This window comes from Zonotrichia leucophrys, chromosome 4 (assembly GCF_028769735.1).
Source record: "Zonotrichia leucophrys gambelii isolate GWCS_2022_RI chromosome 4, RI_Zleu_2.0, whole genome shotgun sequence".
Classification (NCBI taxonomy): domain Eukaryota; kingdom Metazoa; phylum Chordata; class Aves; order Passeriformes; family Passerellidae; genus Zonotrichia; species Zonotrichia leucophrys.
In genome coordinates, this window is record NC_088173.1 from 52,384,706 (window position 1) to 52,409,913 (window position 25,208).

Below are 25,208 nucleotides of genomic sequence, written 5' to 3' on the forward strand. Positions count from 1 at the left end.
GCATGTCATGAAATGGCAGTGACTATTTAGGACTTTAATTCTTTATTCTTCTTAGACCTGCTTAGCTGCTACTTAAGAGCTCTCTGCTAAGTGTCTCAGCTCAACTCATCCATCCCTTATGTAGACCTTGGTGCAGGGCTCTGGCGGCGCATGGGGAGGAGCTGCCAGCCAGCTCCTGGAGTTAGTGTCAGCGTTCCTGCAAGTTCCTAAGTTCATCTTTCTGTATTCTTTATTTCCATATCTATATCTATCTATAGATACCGATGCCTGTCTATAGATGTTGTGTGCAGAGATATAGATACGGTGCCTACGGCGAGTTCTAAGGCCTGTCTGTTTCTGTTTTCTGCATACCTACAGATAAACAACAAAACCAACGTGGTAACCAGCCCCAAGGAAAATATTCCTACCCCGGCGCTGGTATACCTGGAATTTTCCTTCTCATGCTATCTGGAAGTTTTTGACTGTCTTCTGTTTGTTCTTCCTTTTTTTTTTTTCCTCTTTTTTGCTTTTTCATGCATTTATTCTGTTTGCTTTCTAAAAACAGGTTTTGGAAAACCTTTTTGTTTGAATTATGCTGTCTTTTTTTTGTGAGGAAACCCATTAGAGCGTGTTTATTGACAGAAAATGTTAAATGGAAGCTGGATGCGGTAGAGTCATAGCATTTGTAACCGTAGCTGAGTTTTTTGCATGCTGTGCCAGAAAGTGAGTAGAATGCGCTTGGTGTTGCTCTTAGCTCTTTGCCTGATGACTGTTGCCACCTTCTAATGCTAACCTTTTGCACCAACAAAATCTTTTAAAACCAGCTCTTTTATTTTCTCGGCTTTGTCTCAGTTAAAGTGTTGACATCCAGGAGAGCTAACAGGTTTATTACTAGGCTGCCGTAAAACAGACCTTATTCAGATTTTCATTCCATATTTCCTGAAACTCAGCAGGACTTTGCAAGATTTCTCTGGGATCAAGAGGCATCTAGAGCTAAACATTTTGCTTGTTCCTCTTCCATTTAAATCAACAGGAGACATTATACATTAATAAGCTCTGCTAAGGGCATATTCCAAATCCAAGTGATGTTCCTGGATGTTTACTGCAGTCTGGCTTTTATTAATAGCCCTATTTCTAAGGCACCTGTGTGTCACGGGGCTCACCAATGTAAATGTTGTGACTTCTTGTTTCCCATGCACATATAAAACTTTGAAAATGGGGTAATTCACACACATTAGGAAGCATTTTTCCTCTGCAGTTTTTTTGAGCAGCTGGCACTGAGGCATGCAGTGAGTTCTTCCTAAGGCCAGGTCAGCAGGTTGCACGCAGGAGTTTATGGCAGTCTGTTCCCAGACAGAGCAGTGCCCAATGGCCCATGCTGAAAGCGCGCTGGCTGCTATTTCAAAGATGATTGAACCTTTTTTTAAAAGAGTTAAAGCATTTGGGGAAATTACACTTTTAAATGGCACAAAGATCTCTCACACTTAGTTTTATGCAGCTCTGCCAAGGCAGGAGTTGAGAGCAGTCCACACATTCTAAACCACGGTAGTGCCTAGGGGTAGTCATCCTTAATCCTTATCAATTCCACTGTATTTCAATTCGATCACTTCATGCTAATGCAAGCAAACATGATTAAAGAGACGTTATTAATGCTTAAAGATCTGTGACTGCCCTGCCTGTCCAGGTTCAGACAGGAAAACCCACAGAGCATTTGGCTTGCTCTCATCCAGAAGAGCCTCTGCAGGTCCCCAGAGCTTCAAAGCCCTGCACACCCCGGTCCTGAATAAGGTCTCTGCATGCTGCTGCATTAGGTGAGATGGCCTTTTTTGCTGGCTTGCTGTTGAGGAAATCTGTGTTAGAGACATCCAGTTTCACCCCCTGGCGACAGTTAACATTTGTTTTAACTCTTGTCAGTGTTCAGCATTTGTGAGCTGGCTCTTCTTGCACTCCCTCACACCAATGAAAATGTATTTACCAATGGGAACTCTTTCTCTCTTTATTTTGTTCTCGCTCAGGAGCCCCAAACTACAGTAATCCACAACCCTGATGGAAATAAGGTATTCAGAAAGAATCAACTCCATCTTGCTTTTCCACACCACACATTCCATCCACTATTCCTCAGCACAGTAGGGCCGTTCCAAGAATTTGTGGAGGAAAATCTCATTCCTGCATTCGTACACCCAGTGTCTCTCAAGCTGTTTTCATCTGTGTCCATCTGCTGCGTGCGTCCTGCTGCTTCTGAGCTCCTGAAGCTCTTGGGGGAGTCGGTAGCAATGGGCAGAGCTCAGTGCCCTGTGCAGCCCAGCCCAGGGAGCAGGGGATCTCTCTCATTTCAGCCAAAAATGCTGCAGTCTAAGGGAAACCTAAGAGTGCTGTTCTCAGAGTGTGGTGAGATGATCCCCGCGAGTTTTACGCGCAGTCGTCACTCAGACAAAGATGTCATTTCAGTTTGTTCCATCTGCTGTTTCTCAGCATGCTTATACACTGTCTCGTGACGTGTCTTTGCACAGGACTTTGGTTTTCTTCCATAACATCACTGGGCAGTTTCCAAAAAAATTTCACATTTCAAGTGACAAAGAGGTCTTTTGATTTTTACGTGTTTTCTTCACGCTCTTTTTCTCATGTGTTGTGATGTTTGCGTCTGGCAGCTGATCCCTAAAACGTGTTTTGTTTTGTTTTGTTTTTTTTCATGCATGGACTTGAAAAGGGCCAGGAAATACCATCATTTACATTAACACATGTTCCTAGGTTTCCTGAAAAGAATTTATGCTTCAACAAGAATTTCACTGTTTGCAGTGCTGATTTAATTCACATCCCATTTGTCTAGTCTTAACTCCCTGTGGTTATCTCATAAGAGAAGGAGTGGATCTGAGTGATGACATAACGCATGCAGCCATTCCTCCAAGCATGGAAGTGCTGATGGTGTGTGTTGTGCTTGTGTGTCCCAATCCTTTATGTCCCCTGCATCTGTCCTACACAGAACTTGTGTTTCCATGTTACTACTCTTTGAGCTCCCAAGTTGAAACTCATAGGCCACCAGCAGCCTGTGTTTGAACAGCAGGCTGATCTTTATCGCTGAAGTCCACTAAAGCCCAGAAAACCCAGATAAAATATTGGCATGACTACATCTACTTGATTTTATTACATTATCTCAACAACTGAGATACTCAATGTCCCAAAAGGTCACAGCAAACAAACAAACCCCTTAATGTGGAGAGTTCCTCCTAAATTTATCTGAAAGACTGATCCTTGTAGTATGGCAACTGGAGTGGATGCTTCAGTGTTAGAGGCTACATCTGCCCTGTGAGCTTTGCATGGTGTTTACAACTCATATTTGTGTGAGGTTTTTGTTCACTTGTAAGTACTTTATCTAATGTTTGAAGTGCTAGAGCATGATACGTCCGTGCAGAGTGGAATGTCTAACACAGCCAGGGCAGGGGCAGCATGGTGGCTCGTTCAGTTTTGTTTGTGTGTGACTTAATTCCTCTAGTTTGACTTATCAATGCACATTTGGGTTTGGAAGGTCTGAGTAATGTATTAGCCCTCTTGAACGTTCCTTTGGCTCATCCTTGTGAGGACACAGTAAATGAAGGGCACTGGCAAATTTACCTTTCATTATGGAATTGTAAAATCCTTTAAAGAATTAAATACAGTACCAGTCCTGTCTTCTGTGTCAGATAAAAACAGATCAGGTAATCTTTTTTGTTATTGAGCTGCAAAAAAAAAAAAATTAAATTAACTTTTCAAGAGAGTACAGAGATAAAAAAAACCATCTAGCTTAAAACTTTCCAGCTCTCTGCAGGTGTTAGATTTGACAGTGCCCTGTTGAATTTGCCCATTATATTTCATGTTCATGGTAATTAAGGAAAGGCTGAGATAAAATATCCTTGCCTTTTTAAGTGTGATGGCTTAAGAATAAACTATCTGATAGATGAGTCATTCCTCTGCATGACTGGTTGGTTGAAGAATACTGCTACAAAGATGCCTTATTTTGTCAAAGTTCTTAACATACTTTCATCAGTTCTTCATCTCCTTAAAAAAAATCACAAAAACCAATATAAAAATGAGATAATCTAATCCAATATGCTTCCGATCACTGTCATTTGAAAATACATTGCATAAGTCACACGAGCAGGAAATTGGTTGTAAATTGTAGCTTGTGGAAGCCTGCATATTTGGAAGGTGGAATTGGAATGGAATGACTTATTTTGCACAGCTGGTTTAATCACTAAGCTTAAAATGGCAAGCACTCCTACTTGGCTGAGGTAATTCATACATTCAGATGGACTTTGTAGAGTTGGATGTTAAAGAAAAAAACCTTTCCTGTACATTCCTGTGAAGTAAAAGCACCAGAGTGCAGGAATTGTGTTTCTGTTCCCTCCTGTGGAGAATGGCAATGTTTGACATCCATTTCAGGTGGAAATGTCTCAATCAGTGCGTGACCATTTGTTTGTGAATGACATCCCACCCTGCTTCAAGGCTTTGCATGACTCCTGTAACTAATCCTGTCATTTTCCTAGGCACGCAGTAAGGCCTGCCTTGTTTTGTACACTTGACTCATGTTTACTTCTCAACAGGAATCTACCGAGAGTTCCAACACGACCATCGAAGATGAGGATGTGAAAGGTATGATTTCATGCTGGAAATGGTTGGAGAAGCAGTAACATGAGTTGTGTGGTTGTATTTCAGTGGGCCATTAAACACAGGAACCCCTAATGAATTTTAGGAGAGAATGGTGGGTTTCCTTCTTTAGAAGAAATTACTTTAGATGTGTTTGAGACTTAACTGTAACTTTTCAGTTCCCAAAACACCATTTCCCATGATATTTTGGGATTAAGAGTTTAAAGTTACTGCTTTTTGACTAAGATATTAGTTCCAGTAATAATAGAAGTAGATTATAAATGTCTAAGTCAGTGCTTTGTAACTTTTACTTAGTTTATGTTTAGCATGCCATTTGTGTTTTGGGTTTGATTTTGGTTTTTTTTTTCATGTCATCATTTTAATTTTTATTCTGTTCAGATGCCAGTGTATTTGTTTGGCTTCCTTTTGTTCTGTCCATACACTTATTTTAATCTTCTTTTTTTCTTTAAAAAACTGACATCAAAACTTTTTTATAAACCTGGTTTTGTAGCTTCACAGATAATATTTGTTTCCATTTTTCCCTGCTCTAAACATTATGCTGTGATGTTACACATACCTATTTTAATAGCATTATGTTTTAAAATGCAAAGGGTTTGAAAAAGGGAGTATTTGGTTTGTGTGTCTTTGATTCACAAAATAGTTTGGCTTTTGACCTCAAAAACAATGATGTATGTACAGATGAAATGTGGGCCAGAGGTGATAGTAAGATAAAACAGGGAGAATGGATGCAACAAAGTGGTGGTGGTTTGAGTTGCTGTGAAAGGAGAGAACAATTACAGGGATCTGCAGCTGATGCGTTGGAAAACACAGTGTAATTTACCTTTAATCATAATGTTTTGTATTTCTTTCTTCAAACTATTTGATGTAGTTTAACAACTAAGCTTATGAAATGAATAATTTAATTATAGGGCCTTTGTGTGATGATCTAATGTAGTGTTATTACGGTAGACTTTCTAGAAAATTCTGTGTGAAGCTTACCACCTAGAATTGTACCTCAGGGGATACAATTATACAAAAACACAACAATGAAAATAATTTGCCTAATTCTTTTATGATTCTGCAGTGTCATGCAGTTGGATGGCCACAATATATGGTATTCCCAAACCAGAAAAGGGGATCTTGCCATAAGCACAGGTCTGAGGAACAAGATCCTGTTTGTGTCTTTCCCTGCAGCGTACAAGGATTTCATTTTCTGTTCATTTAAGAGACAAATATATTCTCCCTCTTATTAATTGTTCATGAACTTATGTGTTTTTCACTTTTTAGTATTCCTCTCACACTTCCCATCTTTCCTCTGGAGACTGATGTTCATACTGTTTTATTATAAATTAAAGCTAACAGTGCCCCCAGGGTCTAATTTGTAGAATGATTCAGGGAATAGGGAGTCCTGCATTCCTGACACCTCTCACAAGCTCAAGCTTCCTGCTCTAGCAAGACACTTAGGAAAGATTATTCCCCCCATAGCAAGATTGAGTCCTGGATGTATGTTTTGTAGGAGAACAGTGAGAAAGCTGATCTCTTGTCAGGAGCAGCTACTAGAGATAAAATACTGATAGGAACAAATGGATTGCAGAGGAAGGAGAGAGAATTCTCCAGGTCCTTCCATGTATGCTCAAGATGACTCAGGATGTTTGTCACCATGTTCAGATCCAGAAGGAGTGCTTTGCACCTTAGATGATAAAGAACGTGTAAGACCTTTTTGCTTTTCATTGCAGCATGGAGTAGGGCGTGGGAATAGGCCCTGTCCTTGCTGGGAAGGAGCAGGGGCCGTGGCTGTAACTGAGCAGCAGGGTCAGTGTGTTCTTTAAGGCACTGCAGTGTGGCCTCAGCTCCCAGGGAATGGCCCTGCAGAGGCTGTGTGTTATTCCTGTTCCCGGTATCCCAGTGCTGCAGACAGAGCCAGGGTCCCTTGCTGTGCTGCAAACATCCAGCTCTGCACGGGGGCTTTGTTCTTTGGGGTTCATTGCCTCTCTGGTTTGGGGTGCAGCATCCTCAGCGTGCTCGTGGCTCTGTGCTCTGTGGGAGCCGCTGCGCGCGCGTGTCCGTGCCAAGTGTTACGGATGTTAGGCTTCATTAAGGCAAGGAGCAATTAAAAATATCTTACATCACCTATCATTAATGTATCCTCCGGATCAAATTCTCCTGCTGTCTGTCAGGGGTGCACCGAGCATTCTCCTCTCGTGTCAGGATCTCGTCCCGTTTTCACTTTTGAAGGCAGGTGTTTAACTTGAAGGCAGTAAAATCAGGCTTACTTTTCATTTTTTATTTACTGGAAATCTTAGTGTCTGTAACTTCGCCTTGTTTACATATACACTTACCCCTTCCAGGACTGGAACATATTTCTTTTAGTAGAAACACTGCTTGCCAAACAACAGTGAGCTTTCATAACTCAAGCAATAAGTTAATTATATTATTTGAGTCTGACATGGCTTGAAGCTGCAGTTCAAGTTCCCTGCTAAGATAAATTTCTGACATTAACCATCGATCATGGGCTTATCTACATGACAGTGATCCCTCCTAAATATGACAGGACAAGACAGGAAGAACATGCTGAGAACTGGACTGCAGACAATGCCTTCTTCTGGGATTGCTTGTGGGATTTCTTCCTGTAGTAATGAGACTGGAACTATTGGGCAGCATCTCTGTAATGTGGGTTTGATTTTTCAAGTAATGCTATGGAATAGCATCGTTATTTTTGTCCACAGATTTTCAGAAAGGTGAGTTGTTAGATGGACAGGAGATGTGAATTTTTCATGGTGTCGTTTTGCCCCCAGAGACAAATTAGCAAAAGCATTAGTAAGAATCATGCTTGGCAATGGGGAATTGCTGAGCTTGTAAGGCACTTAGAGATTTGACAAATTGTGATTTACCTGTGCTGCTTAATACATCTGGAAGGTATATTGCCTCAAAATATTTAATGTATTGGTAATTAATTGTATACCTGTTGACCTAATTTGATTTAATGGTAGAAAGAAAGCAGTTTAAACTATTTCTTTTGGAATATACGTTCCTTAAAAATCATTCAAATTTCTAAGAACAGTTTTTCCAAAGCTCTTTCAAAGCCCATTGTGTCTGAGTACCAGATACAGGGGTAAATCTGCGCTGGCATCTGAACAGAGTCACTCACACCTACGACCTTTACAACTGTTCTTTGGTACCCACACTGCCCCTGAAAGTACATCATTAACATTGTTTGTGTGCTCAAAGATTTTCGAAGTTCTTGCTGCTTCTAATTAAATTATCATTATTTTTCTTTTGGCCTTTCTTTTTTTCTTCCTTCACATGTCCTTGACCCTCACACAGCCTTCACAAAGGAGGAGGACATGGAGAGGTTGAGTTCCACCCACCACTCCTCCTCTTCCATTGCTTCTTCATCCCACTGGTCACCACCCTTGCCGTGCCCCAGAGGCCGCTCCTGCTGCCAGTGCCTGCTGAGGAGTCTGATCACACTCTACCTCTTCATCTTTGTTTGTTCATATGTTGTGTTTCTTTCCATCAATTCAGCGGGCAAGTCCATGAGAAATGCAAACTCAGAGAGTCAATCGCTTGAGTCTGAGCTCTCCCACTCCACTCCTTCCTCTGTACTATGTAAGTTGAGAGACTCATCTGTCAGATGATCTCCTCTGTCTCTCCTCTTCCCTCCCCACCATCTGACAGAAGTTCCAAAAAGGTCAATTTCTGTGATCTGCCTGATCTAGGAATGACCTGTGCTTAGCCTTTACAAAAGTAACATTTTTTAGGTATTTTTTCCTTGTAATTAATTGTAAAAATATTTTCATCAGCCATAACAGCAGGATAAAAATGTCTGTATTTCAGTCAGCTGTATCTTGCAGGAGTAATCTTTGCAATAATTTTCAGCTTAGGGAGAGAGATTTGCCTCACCTCTTCTTCCTTGGATCCTGGATAGGGCCTCAGCATTAATTACCTGTTACATTTATTATATCAAGTTCCTTTCTTGAGCATCCCCATTGATAAATCAGCCTTGAAGCTGCTGTGGCAGGTGTTCACTTGCAGCATTGATAGGACAAGCAGGAAGTGTCCTCCTCTGCTCAGGAGGAGATCTCTGATGATCAGGGACCAACTGATGGCAAAGGAAATCTCCAGTGTTAAAATATGAGAGGGGAAAGGCACTCTATTGGTAGAATACACCAACAGCCCTGGGTAGAGCATTTCTTGTTTGTAAATTAACTCAGAAATTCTTCAGAAATTCCTTGGAGGGCCGAGACCTTGTAACTTGAAACAGGGAATGACTTCCTGGGAATGAGGGTTCTGCTTGCCAGGTTCTGATCCTGCAGCCAGCATGTGTCAGGATTGTTGCACTGGTGGTAAGAATGGGAATTTGCACAGATAAAAGTGAGATCCAGCCTGGCCCTTGGGAACATGGACTGTGTGTTATTGGCCTGAACCTTATTTTAAACATGAGTATATTTTATATATAATAATATTTTAAACATGAGTTTAAAATAAGGTTCGGGCCAAGAATATGACCTTATTTAAAATGAACCTTATTTAAACATGAGTGGAATTTTTGGTGGGGTCAGCTAGAGCAGGTGGGAGGAGCCAGTCCTGGAGGGGATAGGCTGTCTCTGGTCACAGCTGTTGCCAGGTAATGCCAAAAGCACAGCTTCATTCTGTGGGAGCAGTGGCACAGGCTCTGTCAATGGATGGGTGAGTGTGGATCAAACTGGAAGTACAAACGCTGCCTGCACAACCAGCCCAGAGCCAGGGAAAAGAGAGGAATTAATAGGAGAGATCTGGGCTGTGTAACACAGAGGGTTGGCATGTCAGGAACACGTGCCATAAGGCTTTGTTCCATCCATGGTGCATACCCACACAATGCCCTTTATGTGCCCAGCATTTCCAGATCTGAGTGCTGGCAGCCTCACATGTCCAGTTCCTCTGAACTAGTTGAGTGATTAGGCAGGAACACAGTTTAAATGAAAATAAACAGAGCAGCAAAGCTTGTTATCATCAAGACTTGAGACATCATTTCTGGAGACAGCAGGCAGATTCCATGAAATTGTTGGGAAGTCACAGTGCAGTGTCTTGTAAGTGCAGTGACCATGATGCAGCTTTGAACTGAGACGGCAGGTGATTTATCATTAAAAAATAATCATTTGCCAACATTTGCTATGCTGTATCAATATAAGTGTAATTTTTTTAGGCAGTGGCATAAAGAGAGAGCATCTTTAGACGTAATTGATTCCATACAAATAAATATATACTATGTATGGCATGTGATAAATTGCTTAATTTGAATTGAAATAGACACATGAATTTTGTTGCATCTGTTTTGTCAGTACAGTGTGGAAAAGCTCCGGGATATTTTTTTCAGATATTTGCCTACATAGCTAAAGAATTGAAAATTTTTTAGGGCAGTTGCAGGCTTACCAGTTTTCAGATAGGTGGGAGATACCAAATAACCCTGATAAAATGCTGCAGATCATCCATCCATTTCATAATTGGATGAATCAGTGCTATTCTTTGGAATTGGCGTGCTCTAGGAAAAAGATGCACATGTGAGATGACAGCTCACATGTTTTAGTCCCTATCAAACTTTAAGGTTCAGTGTGGGCTAAGAGATAAATGCTGGCGTTCTGTGTGCTGAATCTTGATGAACTTCTTCAATGAGAAGTTCCCTGGAGCATGCCTTGTCATCTGATGGTCTAGGTGGTTTTGTGTCGATCTGAGACCCAGTCAGTCGTTTATTTTCTTTTCAGAAATTATTTAGTTGGAATATTTGTGGCAGAAATTGCCAGAAAAGTTATCAGCGGAGAATTTTCAAATATTGGTGTCATGAGAATCATTTGTAGGAACATTGTGTGATGTTCAGCAGTCCATGCTGTAAAGCTGAATGAAATCTGGTACATCCGCACAGCCAGAACTTGTTATACAACACAGGGTATCTTCCTCTTTCTTTTCAGACTTTGGTTATTTGCAGAGCATAGAAATAATTTGACTGGCTGTGTGCTTTCCATCTAACTGGTGTTTGTTGGGACAATGTTCAGATGGGAAGTGAGGCCAGGTTCCCCCTGCTGTGCTATTCCATTTTTCCATTCTGTCATCTCAATACCAACTGTCCTGTTTTAAAACAACAGCACAGCGGGAGGATTTGTCCCCCTGGATTTAACTCTCCTCCACAGCGTAGAGATCTGTGTTTGAGATGGTTGTCTAGACTGCCTTTAGCCAATGCAAATAGGTCAGATGAGTCACGCTTGTCTTAAAAATCTATTTTAGGATATGATGAATTCTGCCCTGAAAGTGCTGATTTCTCTCCCTTGACTTTTAGGGAGGGGAGTTGAGAGAACAAACTCACTTGTCTGTACTTATATGTGTCCAAAATGCTGTGAGATTAATCCAATCTGAGGTGTACAGAGATCCATAGAGTTAAGAGTACCCAGTTGAAAAGTTTTCAGGGTTTTTGCCTTGAGAAACAACATGTGAGCAAGTCAGAAGCAAAATCATTTTAATCATCTCCAAGTGCATGTGCAAATATGGAACAAGGTTACCTTGTTCTTCTGGAGAGGTGCTTCTCTGCTTAGGCATTGCAGGGCAGTGCAGGCATCTGAAGGGTTGATGGCAGCAGAAAGGTGTTTCAATATCTGCCTGAAGTGGTTTAAATTACTGTTTTCACTGGGATCACTTTTGAAAAAAATGATGGGTAATATGGTGGCCAGTGAGTTACAAGGGCTCTTCTCTTGTGTGTCAAAAACCATGAAGTTTTGGCTACAGATATTTCTGAAGGCTCCATTTTCACATATCTACAGCTCATTTTTATACTGCACGTTCTCTCTGCAATCAAAATACCAAAATATCTGTCATTTCTGTGTGATTCTTGTAGGTTGAGTTTATAAATATTTCTTGGGGCTACAGGAAGGGAAGAAAAGGCAGAGTTCCCTGCTGGAAAATGGCAGGTTTTGCTGCTATTTTATCCTTTTTTTTCCTGTGATATTTGATTTCACTGCCTGGGGAACTGCTCCTTGTAGGTTGAAAGTATTGATAGTGTTAGATGTTTTTTGCTTAAATGGTGTTTCTCCTCATTTTATGTTGTTTAAATCTTAATGTTAATGGTGGTCTTTAATTTAGAAAGATTATCCCTCACCCTGTAGCTGAGCAGGGAAAAAAGGTAGTGCAATATAGCTAGAGATTAATGACTCATTTAAAGTTAACATATGTGCTGCAGCAATGCTGAAAAAAACATTTTAGCCAGTGATTGGAAATGTTCTTGTTTGTTCTTTTTCTTATCATTTGGTCTTTTTATAGCTCTTCTTCATAATATTTTTGTTTCAACTGCCTTTGTCTTAGTCATATGCCTACTCACTTGCCAAAGCAGGGGGTTTGTTTTTTTAGCTGCTAAACCCCTATTAATTACCTTAACTCCTTCAGCCAATGGGGGAAAAGGTGTTGTAAGGAACAGGTCCATGGCATTTTCTGCAATGTATTTACTTGACCCATATTCTGAGCAAAGAATGTCAAAGCCACCATCTCCTCCACACAAGCTTGCTAGGTCTGCAGTCTGTTTCCTTCTGGTTTTCAGGAAAATGGCTCAGCACCTTTGACTTGTCAGCAGTGTTCTTCCCTCACACCTCAGTTGTTTGAAAGACACCAGGTGTATTTTTGTTCAGTTATCCTTTGTGTACAGAGTACATATTTTATGCTGTGGAAAGCCATTGTCATATTCTAAAAAACTATAGATGGGTCAGTCTTTCTTTACTTTTTGAACTGACTTTGACCACACTCTGTGGAAAAAGTAGCTGAACCAGTTTTACCAGAATCTCATTACAGTTGTCAGTTTTGTTTAGGAAGTTTAGTTGCTGTAGTTTTATTTAGGGAGTCCTGACTGCACATCAAATGAAAAGTATAATAGCATGAAATTGCCACTGTGCATCAAACAGCATAATTGTCCTAGAATTCAATACAAGCCAAGTTTACTATTGGATAAAAAAAATAAATAATGAAACAGTCAAATGCAAATGGTGATTGTAAGTGACAGTTATCTGGCAGATGGGAACTGGCCAGATGCCTCTTCCCTAATGCCTTGTGTTGTCCTTGTATAGTTTGGAGTGTGTGTTTGGATGGAAAAAAAAACTGGAGTGATCGAAGAGCACGTTATGTGGAGTCCATCAAACTCAGAATGAAAATTGGATAATTTTCTTACCACTCTAAGAACTGCCAATTATTTGTGTCAGATGCTGTCTGCAGTAGCAGGACACTGTTCCTACCAACACCATTTCACCTTAGTTTATGTCCAGTGCCCTCCCTATTTCGTCCTCTGCACTAAGGGAAGGTGCAGGGATTTGACTGGATGCACATGGCCACCAAGTCACAGCTGTATTTTCCTTCTGCTGCTTTCCAGTCTTCTTCCAGTTCTCTTCTTGTTATACTTCAGTTTTCCCATCTATTTTCTTTTCCTTACTCCTTCCAGGTTAAAATTCTGTTTCAATGACAACGAAGCAGTAACACTTTTGTTCTCTGTTTGTAGTCTGGCTCCCTGCATCCCCACCAATACCCACATGGGAAGGCATAAAAGCTAAAAACAATGAGGAGGAGGTTTGTGCAAAATCACAGTGGCTCCTGAGTATTTGAATTAGTCTTTGATGTCTGCTGTTATTTCACACTGCCTTGTTCTTGTGCTGAGAAAGGGCTAGGAAGGAGGCAGAGAATTTTGCACGATAGGATAAATCAATTCTGGAGCTTCTCTCTCTGAATTGTGCTTCACCTCTCCCTTTGGCTCACTGCCAGTGAAACTGCATAGCAGATCACTAAATAGGAAGAAATGTAATTTTCTAGTATATGTGTAATTGTGTGTCACTGAAAGGTGAGAGTAACATAGTGGTTTTCATAGTTTCACGTAATGCTTGTAATTTTGTAGAAAAATTGAGGACTGAGTTGAAAGGCAGATGATTTGGCAGCATCCTCCTGTTCCTGACAAGTCTGCACTGGGAGCTGTGGAGCCTTTCCACAAGTGCTGACACCAGTGCTGGAGCTGGATGGTGATTGATTGGAGGCAGGGATAAGTGCTGTAATCTCCTTTGCTGGCTTTGCTGCCTCTGGAGCTTCCTGATGGATGTGTTTGACATCCCCTGGATACGTCTGCAGACGCAGCTCTCCTCAGTGAGGCTACAGGCAAACTTTGCTGGAACCCCATTAGGTACTATAAGGTGGCTTCTGTCAGACAGCTTCATGAAAACATAGGTTCCACTGCAATTTCATTTTGGAGCTAAAACCAGGAAAACCAGCAATTTGGCAGCACAATTCAATTTCTTCCTTCTGGGGTTGATGTGGAATTACATCTTGTGTATCTCAACATCAAAGGTACTGTGGTGAAACTCAGCAAAGGCATGACTGATATTAGTGAAAAGGGGAATATTGCCAACTGTCTTGAGCCAAGTGATGACAAATTATGTGTCCATGTGGTTTTGTGCCTGTGTGTGTGGGAACTACAGTACCATTGCAGGCATATTAATTGCTTATATCGTTATCCACTAACATGAGCTCATGATTATGTAGCAACTGATCAGAGATTTTTACCTCATTTCCCACTGTCTGATTTAATGGTCTGTAATTTCCTTGTCTCTGATTGCGATGTGTTACTGGGTTATTTAATCAAATCCTTTAGCTCAGTTATATGTATGTGAGATGCTGTGTGCAGAACTGGTAATTTCCTCACTGCACGAGGTCTGCTTGTTCTGGATCTCTTTTTGACAGCCTTCTGTAGGACTGCACCATTATTTCTGACTCAGCCATCCCACCACTTGGCTGGTGCTGGCAATGCCTTGCAGTGTCCACACAGTCTGCCCCATGTTGTTTAAACCAATGATGATGGAGGCATTGCTGCTCTCTTCATTAAAAGTCTTTGTTCTTTCCACAATCCTTGTGAAAAATAAGGCAGTTCATATTTGAAATGCTGTTAGCCACAGTGCTAACAGTCAAGAGCTGCTCACAAAAAGCCTTGGTAGACCTTTACATCCACTTTTTTCACCACCACATTTTTCTTTGCTGGTTTCTTTTTGGTCCTTTTCATCAGAATGCTTTAGGTGTGCACTAAGGAGAAGGTTAACACCACAGTGTCAGTTTTGAGCACAGCATTGGAAAGGCAATTTCTCTGTGTGCTCCCCAGCCTTTTCTTTTCAAGAAGAATGTGATCGCACTCTGCACTTTCAGTTTTAACATTCCAGGCATGTTTTTGTTAATGGTCAAATTCATGTGTGGGAGTTGCTGTTGTACAACTGTTGCTTGCAAACAGAGCTACTACAGCCAGACTGGCTGTAAAACAGTAATCGGCTTCCTGGAGTTTGAAGTCTAGAGCTGGGCTTGGTTTGTTTTGCTTTTTAAACAGCAGATCCTCCAGTGAAGGAAAGATAATTAGAGTGTGATAGGGAAGTGGATTGATCTTGACATGTGTTTAATTTCCTTGTGGATACAGGAGTGCACTGAAGGCAAATCAGTGTAAAGCAACAACGTAACATCATGTCTTTTGGTCGTAGAAAGGAGCAGAGATGGCAGCTGGGGGGTGGCAGAATCCCTGGCAGCTGTCACCTTCCACTTTGCCTTCCCCTGTAAGATTGGGTTTGTGTCTCTCCCCAGCTCGTAAGCAGGAGATTATCAAGGTGACCGAGCAGTTGATTGAAGCCATCAACAACGGGGACTTCGAAGCTTACACGTAAGCTCCTCCTTTGGAGGGGGTGAGGACAGCTGGGGTGTTTGACCCTGGCTGTGTAAATATGCACATTTCTGTGTGAGTGCCTGTGCTTGGAGTTGGGTACTGTTGAAATGCCTTCCTAGATGCCCCCATGAAACACAAGGTATGTGCATGGCTGCTTTTCCCTGGCTTCATACATCACCAGTTTCAGAAGAGCTGCTAGTATAACTCCAGGGTAGTTAGAAGAAAATATTTAAATCTGGCTTACATCATGATGTGAGGTGTAAAGAATATCCCTTACATTGCACAGCCACGGTTTTCATTGTCACAAGTAAAAATTCCTACTTGTAATAACATTGACTTGTGGGTCTTTTTTTGGTCAAAACATGATTTATGTGATATGTGGTCCACTCCAAGTAAGCTGACAAATTTACTAATTGAGCTGAAACCAGAACTGCATGCCTGCTCCTGATGTTAAGTTCGGTTCTTTTCCAGTGTGATATCATGAGTAGGTGAAATGTTTGATAGGCATGAAAGAAACAGTTAAAAATTATCTCTCCAAAGCAGTGATCCCTAACCACGTGTGCTCATTGCAGAACTTCCTCTTTTCCATAGAAAAATCTGTGATCCTGGCCTTACATCTTTTGAACCTGAAGCTTTGGGTAATCTGGTAGAAGGGATGGACTTCCACCGGTTTTACTTCGAAAATGGTAAATATTCCATTTTCATCTCCGAATCTTCATCTGTTCCTTGTGACTGTGTGTCTCTCATCTAATGAGCTTTTTGGTCTGGGAGTTAGTTAATTGGCTTGGGCAGGGGAAGGGAGTATTATTTTTTTCAGAGTTCTGCTATAGGTGTTTTTCAGTCTGCTTCTGCTCCGCTCATTCACACATCACAGGGCACCTCAGAGGGCAGAGGAGAATTTCAGGTATTTGGAACTAAAAAGTCAAAATTAAGAATAAGTTAAGAGTTGAATTATTCTAACTGAAAATATTGGGTACAAATGTCATTAGACGCAATAGGGAAACTGAAATGTTGGGAAACTCCAGGTGGTGCCCTCCACTTTATATAATCCATATATGTGCATGTGTGACGGTGTTTGCAGGAGTCTGAGGATGAGGGAAGAGACGAGAATGTTGACTCCACGTTTCAGAAGGCCTGATTTATTATTTTATGATATATATTTTATTAAAACTATACTAAAAGAATAAAAGAAAGGATTTCATTAGAAGGCTGGCTAAGAATAGAAAAGGAATGATAGCAAATGCTTGTGACTGACCAAGTCAGTCTGAACAGCTGGCTGTGATTGGCCATTCATTAGAAACAACCACATGAGACCAATCCCAGATGCACCTGTTGCATTCCACAGCAGCAGATAATCAATGTTTACGTTTTGTTCCTGAGGCCTTTCAACTTCTCAGAAGAAAAAATCCTAAGGAAAGGATTTTTCATAAAATGTGTCTGTGACATGCATGGATTAAACACATTTGCTCATTAAGTAGTGTATAGTAAGCGACGGTGCTCATTCTAAAAAATATTTTAGTTGTAGGCTTGATTATCATAAAACCCTGGCTATGATTGTGTATCTGCTAAGCCTGAGATGTTTGCGTGTAAAACAGGTTGGCATGAGTTCTTTTGGCTTACCCAGAGCAAATGTGGTTTCTCCTGTGCGTACGTGTGTGTGTGTGTGTGTGTGTGGTAGCTCTGTCCAAAAGCAACAAGCCGATCCACACGATCATCCTGAACCCGCACGTGCACCTGGTGGGCGAGGACGCGGCGTGCATCGCCTACATCCGCCTGACACAGTACATGGACGGCAGCGGCATGCCCAAGACCATGCAGTCCGAGGAGACGCGCGTCTGGCACCGGCGCGACGGCAAGTGGCAGAACGTGCACTTCCACCGCTCGGGCTCGCCCACCGTGCCCATCAAGTAAGGAACTGCCCAGCACCAGCTCGCTCCTCCTAGGCACACCACGTAGGCCAATAGCTGCTTTGGGCCTTAAAAACCGTCTTTTTTTGTGGTTGTTCATTATGTGGTATACCCACTGCTGTGTGTAGTGTTGGTGACAAGATTTCTAAAATAATGCGCTTTTTTGGTTGTTGTTTTCTACTCTGATGCTCACCGATCCAACTCGGTCCCTGATCTGACAGCTTGAAGATCAGGAAAGTGTTTTAAGCTAGAGAAAGCTTGACAGAAGTCACACTAAACAGGATTAGAAAACCTAGAATACCATTGCTGGAAAACCTGGGAAAACAGAAAGCAGTAGGATATATGGAGCTGTCAGAACCAGAAAGTTTCAAGTAAAATGCATCACTATTAGGAAAAACTAAAGTTTGACTAATATTTAGAGTGATTTCCAGCCACCTCTACTTTCCCAGGCCTAGGTATGTTCACTGCAAGTTGGATTTTAGCCAGTTTACACATTTACCTTGTAAATTGAGCCAACTCAGTCCCTCTCACGTTCTTATCGCTTTCCCCACACTCTCTCTGCCTAACTGCTGAGTATTCCTTGGTGGGCAGTTCTGACATCCCCATGGGACAGCCTCTCATCTCTCCCACCAGCATTTCTCTCTGCTGTTCATCCAGGCCCTGCCACACCCTCAGAGTCAGGCAGGGACCAAGCTCTTTGAGCCACATTGTCACCAGGGTTAATGACAGCACACTCGGGGTTGCAATAACAAAATAAAGAGTCACAGCTTGCTCAGGAGGTTCTGCTCAGGCCATTGGCTTCTCTGCTTCTTCAGCAGCCTCTGCAAATGAGCCCAAACCTCAATGACTGATGGTTTCCCAAATAGGCAGCCTGGTCCAGGCCTGGCTTTGCTCAGTTGTGAGTCCTCTGTGTAGGATACAATTCCATTTGCGTCAGGTGTCTTAATGTGGAGAGTGGCTGAATTTCCTGGCATGGATGGTAATGGCTTAGATTTCATCTTTTGAACCATCATGTCTCATATTTTACTCCTTGCAACAGTGTTCTCCTATATGAAATAATACTTGATGAAGTAAGAAATAAGGTAGAATGAAGTGTTTAACTTCCATGGTGATGATTTTGTATTATTTTCTTATTTAGGAAAAAAGAAATTTTATTACTTAGCGATAACTTTTTATTTCAAAATATGAAGCCAATGGGAACAGGAACCAAATGTTTGTTTCTACATTCCAGCTGCACTGCCAGTGTTTCAACAGATAGTATTTAAAGAGCAGTTACTCTTCCTTGAAATGCAGTTTTAGGTAAATCTTTGAGGTCTTCAAAGGAATTTGTCAAGGGATCTGAGCTGGGTGTGTGTAGAACCAGAAAGCCAAGTGAAGCAGGTTCACCTGGCACACTGCACCCTTGAACAGTCAGTTTTTACAGGACAGTGACATGAAATGGACTAGAGAATCATTTAATCTTTTCCCCTGATTTTTTTTCCCACCTTTGTCTTTTTTGGGAGGTACTATAGGATGTCCTTTGCATCTGCTTGTGCTCCCTAATAAAGATCTGGATTTCTGTGACTGCGGAGGGTGGAAGGAGAAGAAAAATCACCATGGAGTAATTTTTTTGCAGTTGCAGAGTGGTTTCTGTAGTGGTGAATCTTTTGAGCCAATGTGTCAGACAGACGAGATTGCAGGATTGCAAGGGGTATCCAAGCTTAAGGGGTCACAGAGGAGCCTTAGAGCCAGACTGAGGCTTAAGGAGAGATTCCCTGAGTGAGCAGCATAGCCCTACCTATGTAGCATTGGCAACAATGCCACATAAATCCCATAACCAGCTCTCATCTTGAATTCAGGGGAGGCTTTTGGACTTGCTCCTACCACTGTTCCAAAATAGCGTTGGTCTGATGGTTCGGAGCCTTGCTTTCCGTGTAAAATTTGGTCATCTTCAGGGTATCCTTGGTTCTTCTATGCCATGGTTGTTCTCCTGCGCTGGTTAGGTGTGCAGACATGAACTGGTTTGCAGGAAGGCTGATCAGATCATTGCTTCTCCTTCTGTAGGGTAAACAGCCAGCCCTACCTCAGATGGCTTTGTCTGATAGGATCTCCATTTTCCTGTTACTTTATGTCCTTCCTTTTTTTGTTGGAGGTTTGCCTTTCCATTAGCTTGGCTTCTTCTGAAATGCTCTGTCCAGTTGTAGTCAGGGCTTTATTTAATTCCCCAATATCTTCTCCTTGCTCTGTTCTTGCATGATTTTTGGACTTTTGTCATCTGCAGCGCATCTCAGACAGCCACCTATTTACCCTCAACTCTCATTTCCAGCCAGTGAGTATACAGAAATTTCTACAGAGCTTTGCACTTCCTATTATTCCATGTAATATTTTTGGATTACCCAGCCCTCAAAGTTATTTGGTTCTCCTTGCACAATGCTCCTGTTTTCTTTTCTTTTTATAGTGCCTTCCACCTAAGTGTCAGTATGCTATATGAGATCAGTCCTTGTGCTCAGCACTAGGGAGTCTGCTCTAGGCTGATAACGCCCCTTTCAGCACAAACATTGCCATTCTTTCTTTATTCCCCATCTTCTAAAGTCTGACTGGGAGATTCCCATGTAGCACCTAGCTAGACCCATCTTCTTCTAGAACTCATCCTGAACATTTTTTACACTGTCTCATATTTCACCTTTGCTTTTCCCAGTCAGAGCAGCAATAACTCCATTCTGGAAAACTAAAGGAACTTAATTAACTTATTGTTCTAGTTCCTTTATTTGAAATTTATACAGTCTTCAGCTACTTATTTAATTATTACCAACACACAGTAGTTAATAATGGCAGTTCCACAATAAAAAAGTATTTTACACATCGTGTCTGAAGATGAATTTCAAATCTAATAAAGTTGCAAAAACAGTTATAGCTGTGATCTGCTAGACACAGTATCCCAGATGGTGTTAAACCAGTTGCTGCAAGCACAGTAGCTTCCTTGTTTTCAGGAAGGAGTGTGCATAAGTCTAAGGATAGAACTGAGCTCTTTGGTAGCTATAGGTACAGGGAAAGGTTACCTTGTGGCAGAGAACTCACTTGAAAAAGGATATGAGCACAAGTATGTGTTTAGTTTATAAATAGATTTTATTCATGGTTTTGCTGTGAGTGAGATGGGGCAAACTTGGGTTTCTGTCTGGTCCATGGTTTCTCTGTGAGTGATAGGAGTGACGGTAGGAAGTTGTTCTGTGTACCCATGTTCTTGGGAACCTGTGCTAATGTGTTTCTGCAGAGCTGTCTGCTTCTCCTCAGAGACTGCACCTGCCCAATGTGGGCAGTCAAAGGGCTGCTGGGCTAAAAGTGACTCCCTAACCTAACTTCAGCCTCCGTGAGGCTTATGTTCCCTCCCTAATCACTGCTCACACCTTCGTGTACTTTGATAAGCGCAGTGCCAGAGAGCAGGAATGCAGAGTAAAGAGTTTGTTCTGTGTTTGTGCAGTGCCTAGCGCAGAGGGATCCCAGCACGGCTCCAGCCCCTAGATGCTACGGTAATACGAATCATGCTGCAACCTCAGTTAGCTCCATACTTGCTTCCAGCTCCTTTCCCTTCCTTCTCTCTCTGCATTTGGCCCTGGCATATCTTGCATGTGAATGACACCTCATTCTTCCTTGGCACGTGGTCCAATCTTTGTACAAGAGCCTCAGTCCATGGCAGTGCCTGCGATGTCCATGCTGAGGAAGTGAAGTTACAGCCAGAGATTCACGGCTGAATTCTACCCTTCCTTCCTTAAGGAATCCCTTAAGACACTTTGGCTTCCTGCCTCAGTTTTCTTTTTTATTTTCACAGCCTCTCTGGCATCTTGTAAAGATGGAAAATGTCTGTTAAGTGGTTTGATAAATAAAGGAATGCTTTGCCTGAGTGGAGGTTTTTTCCCTTGTTTTTCCCCCAGTATCATGTTTAGTGATCTCGACAAGATGGTTTTTTTTCAATAGCATTGGCTAACACTTGAGCATGTGTTGTTATCTGGTGGTGATGTTACCTCAGTAATGGAAATCTGTTTGTTTTTTTTTCTCCTTCCTCCTAGCTAAAAATATCAGCGGTGCCGCTCTTGCATTTTCTGTACCCAACGCACCTGGTTGATTACCATCTTGGCCATCCCGTTCTCTTCATGCATGTTTCTGAGTGCATGAAGTTGTGAAGGTTCTTCATGTAACACATTTGTGATGCACCACGTTGCTGTATATTCCATCTGTACACTGTTAACATTTCAATGAAGGTGATGTTCCATGCAAATAGAGAATAACAAGGCGTAAAAGACAAAAAAGAGATATTGGATGGACAGCAGTAGACACACAATACATTTGTCACTTGCTCCATTTATGCCAAGACATAAATTTTGACAGACAACTTTAAAATCTAAGGTGTTTATTAAAAAAAAAGGAAAAAAAAAAAGAAAAAGTATATTTTACCGTCTTTTTTTAAGAACTGGTTTTTGACTCCTCCTTTTCTCCTGAGTCCCAGGATTTTGCTTTGGTTCTGGCAGGAATGGTTAGGATTTCCGCTGGCAGCTCCATTACTGTAAAACAGATTTTTATCCTAGATGGACAAAATCACTGATAAATGGGGAAGTGTTAATATCTTGGCTTTGGACCAGCTGCAGCCTTTATAGTTTATTAGTCTTTGTAAACTGGAAAAATCTCTTCATTTGCTGGCCTGGCCACTCCAGAATTAACTGTCAGTGTTCTGGTGAGTCAGCAACTTCTGTTTTTCTTTTGAGTCCTTTTCGCTTTCTTATTTTGCTTAACTGAATGGTTCTGTCGGATAATTAAGCAAAATTAAAAATTGTAAGGAACTAAGTGATAATTGAGAGACAGTTTTTGAGGATTAAAATGGAAGGAAAGAGAAAGATTTTTATCGCTTTTAGGATGTACTGTAAATTTTTTAAGGAGGCTTTAAAAAATATAATATGTGGGTTAATGTATAGACCAGTTGTGTGGATAATATACTCAAGAAATATTAGGCCTTAAAGCTAAGTATGAAGAGTTTACTTACATTACACTGCTGCTGTTGCTTCTCTGGAAATGAATTACGGAGACATGGGTTTTCCGTGGAGCCCTCACACTGTACCGCAGGTTTGTGTCCCCCCTCTTGCCCTCAGTCCGCTCGTGGTTTCTCCAGCCCCCCTGGCAGCGCTCCGTGTGGAGGCCGGCGATCCCACCAGGCTTGTCCCGGCTCCAGGCCGAGGGTGGAACGCCGTGCTGGCAGCACAGAATGCAAACTTTGCAACAGGGACTGGTTCTCCTTCCCTCACGTTGCTGTAAAAACACACCCTGGCAAGAATTCCAGTTTCTTCCCTTCCACTGTTGCAGGAAAGGCCAGGCTGGGCTGCTCCTCTTCTCCCCGTGGTTCTGCTGGCAGCAGACTCCTGCTCCCGCAGCGCTGTACAGTGCATGGTGTCTGAGTCAGTGTCCTTTTTAGCCGTCCAAAATTTACAACTCGGCAGCCAGAACTTTTTAAAATGGGAAAGCTTCCTAATTTGTATCATTTCACCTTTCTGTGTTGATTACTAATCAGAAGCAGTTCTTAAACATGTTGATGTTGTTACTAGTGGATGTACGGTAGATGGACTTAAGCTTCTCTGATAATTACTACATGATTTTAAACAATATATATTTAAAGTAAGCATCTACAATAAATGTGTTGAGCCATATTAACCTGCCAATGGGATCTGTGAAAAAAGTAATGGCCTCATTTTTTTCTCATTAATTTCTTTTTTTTTCTTTTTCTTCTTTTTTTTTTTTTTTTTTGTGAAGCGGCTATAAGTGGCATAACTGTATTTAAAATTAACCAATTAGGTGTAGGGTGTTTTTTTTATACTTCTAACATAGCATGTGGTGTTGATGTATTACTGTAGACCAAGTTTGTCTTCCACACCAAGACGTGAGGAACTTGTGATTTGTTCTCTCCACCACAACTGAATTATACACTTCTGTCATTTTGGAACACTGCAGTTTACCATGGGACACAGTGTACATATTTCTTGCCATAATGGTAAATGATTGATATATTTAAGAATTAATAAATTTGTGATTTCTGCTGACATTGTGCTTGTCTTTTAATTTCCCAATTAATTGTGATCTTTGCAGTGGAAAATATGTAGTGTCTGTTTGAATTAAGACGCCAGAGGCACGGATGCACTTTCTTAGGAGATGAATTTTTGGTTTGAAAATAGAAGCGTTTGCTGTTGTGGTTTTTCCTTTGGTTGGTCCCTAAGTGCCTTTCCTGGGGCTGACGGCACGCTGCTCATGCTCTGCTTTGTTGGTGGACTGTGCACATACCTTGTGCTCATAGGGCCATATTTAGAAATGTTTTAGGTAGTTCCAACACTTCTGTTGCTGCCTTGCTGTATTTCATATATATGCTCAGCCTGTAACACAAGACTTTATAAGATAAGTTATTGTATGCTATATAATGCCATAAATATATGTAGGAATATAAAAAGATACATGTAGAAATATAAAATACACTTATGTCTATAAATAATTAGGATTTAAAATAACGCACCAGTTTAAAAGCTTACATATATATCTGTAGTGATTTCAGGCTGTCTTAAACCATGCTGAGCCACAACTGAGGACAGTCTTTTATACCAGCAGAAAAAAGAAGGACGAAGGAGAGGAAACAACTTGCAGCTTTCCTGGGTCAGGGAGTGCAGAGCTGGAGCAGGGCCAAGGCAGCGTAGCTGGAGCAGCGCATTGGCGTGGCAGGTAGCCAGAGCCTGTCCTGGGTTGGTCACAATTCCAGTGCTTCTTCTTCTTGGGTGGCATTTTGTAAACAAAAAAGGTAGTCAGGAGAGTGCTCAGGGGATTGGAATTTTTCACTAAACCCCAGAAGGAGCAAAAGCAGTTTAGTCTAATGGGAGGTCTCATATTTTGTCATATCACTTTTACTTACTTTTTTTGCTCATTTTTTTCCAGTGAATGCTATTCCAGAAATCAGTTTGATTTCCATTTTAACCATGCTCCTGCATAAAGCTGTTTGACAGCAGTGGAATTGCTACTGATTTCAGGTATGCAGAGAAGAGAGATCAGTGGATACAACCAAATGTTCAGCAGGGGGCTGGAAGAACACATTTCTTCCATATCAGGTTGAACATTTGGGAGAGCACCAGGGTTTGGGGGCTGGTTGGGGGTTTTTTAATGGTTGTTCTTTTACAGCACAAATATTTTAATCTGCTGCCTCCTGGTGGCTTTGTAATACTGTTTTCTATTTAGGAGTGTTCGAGAAGAGGCTGTTTGTTCTGAGCAAAAGGGAGCCCAGTGCTTTCATTTATTCAATTTTTAATATAAGTAAGGAACACAATATTTCAGGGCCTGAAAATTACCATTTCCTGGGTCTTGAATATACCCTGTACATACACCTGAGGTAATCAGATTGATTCTGTTTTCTAAATATGGCCTCCCAGGACACATTGAAGAAAAGTACCATCTCTTAGGGCTGTATATTAAATCCAGAGTTCATTGTGTCTAGATTAACTTCACTGTTTCTTCAGTGAGTTATTAATCCATAGTAATTTATCATCTCCTTGGGCTATTCTCTCAGAAAACAGAATTGCTTCATGCTTCTCAAGGCTTTCCTTTCTTCTTAAATTTGTGCAGTCATGCTTTATACGTAACCCATCATAAAAAAACACCATTAGTCAAAAAATTAACTGTAGTAATTGAGGAATTGATCCAAATTGCTTCAGGAGTTTCAACTTCTTCTTTCCTTACAGATGATTGGTAAAAGAGAGGAGTGGGTGGACTGGAGTTCAGTGCTGCGAGGTGCAGCTGCTAAAGCAGAGTACAGGGAGGTTGGCTCCTCACAAACAGGGACACTTAGTAATTCTGCAGCCCATCCAGGCCTCACAGGAAGGGCAGGCTTCTCTCTCTTCCCCTGCCTCTCTAGCAGAGATCCCTGTGGCTGAGCAGGACAGGTTGTAGGATCTGCTTCCAAGGCAGCGTGCATGTGGAAGGAGGCAGGAATTCTGTGTGCTCACATGCTGCAGAACAGCAGT

General features: G+C 41.5%; 1 protein-coding gene across 19 annotated transcripts in view; it reads left to right on the top strand.

Annotated features, from left to right (window-relative positions):
* The window catches only part of CAMK2D (calcium/calmodulin dependent protein kinase II delta), a 120,903-nt gene extending 97,651 nt beyond the window's left edge, over positions 1 to 23,252 (top strand). For 8 of the 19 annotated variants that reach the window (XM_064711678.1, XM_064711673.1, XM_064711676.1 and 5 more), the window contains 8 exons: positions 358 to 417; positions 1,995 to 2,036; positions 4,557 to 4,605; positions 15,208 to 15,283; positions 15,878 to 15,972; positions 16,965 to 17,193; positions 20,651 to 20,699; positions 21,237 to 23,252. In XM_064711678.1, coding sequence (XP_064567748.1) covers positions 358 to 417; positions 1,995 to 2,036; positions 4,557 to 4,605; positions 15,208 to 15,283; positions 15,878 to 15,972; positions 16,965 to 17,193; positions 20,651 to 20,657 — 558 coding nt within the window. In that variant the 3' untranslated portion in view covers positions 20,658 to 20,699; positions 21,237 to 23,252. Of the gene's footprint in view, positions 1 to 357; positions 418 to 1,994; positions 2,037 to 4,556; positions 4,606 to 15,207; positions 15,284 to 15,877; positions 15,973 to 16,964; positions 20,700 to 21,236 lie in introns of all 19 variants that reach the window. The other 11 variants (XM_064711688.1, XM_064711690.1, XM_064711685.1 and 8 more) reach the window with 5 other exon arrangements.
* Positions 23,253 to 25,208: the final 1,956 nt, after the last annotated feature.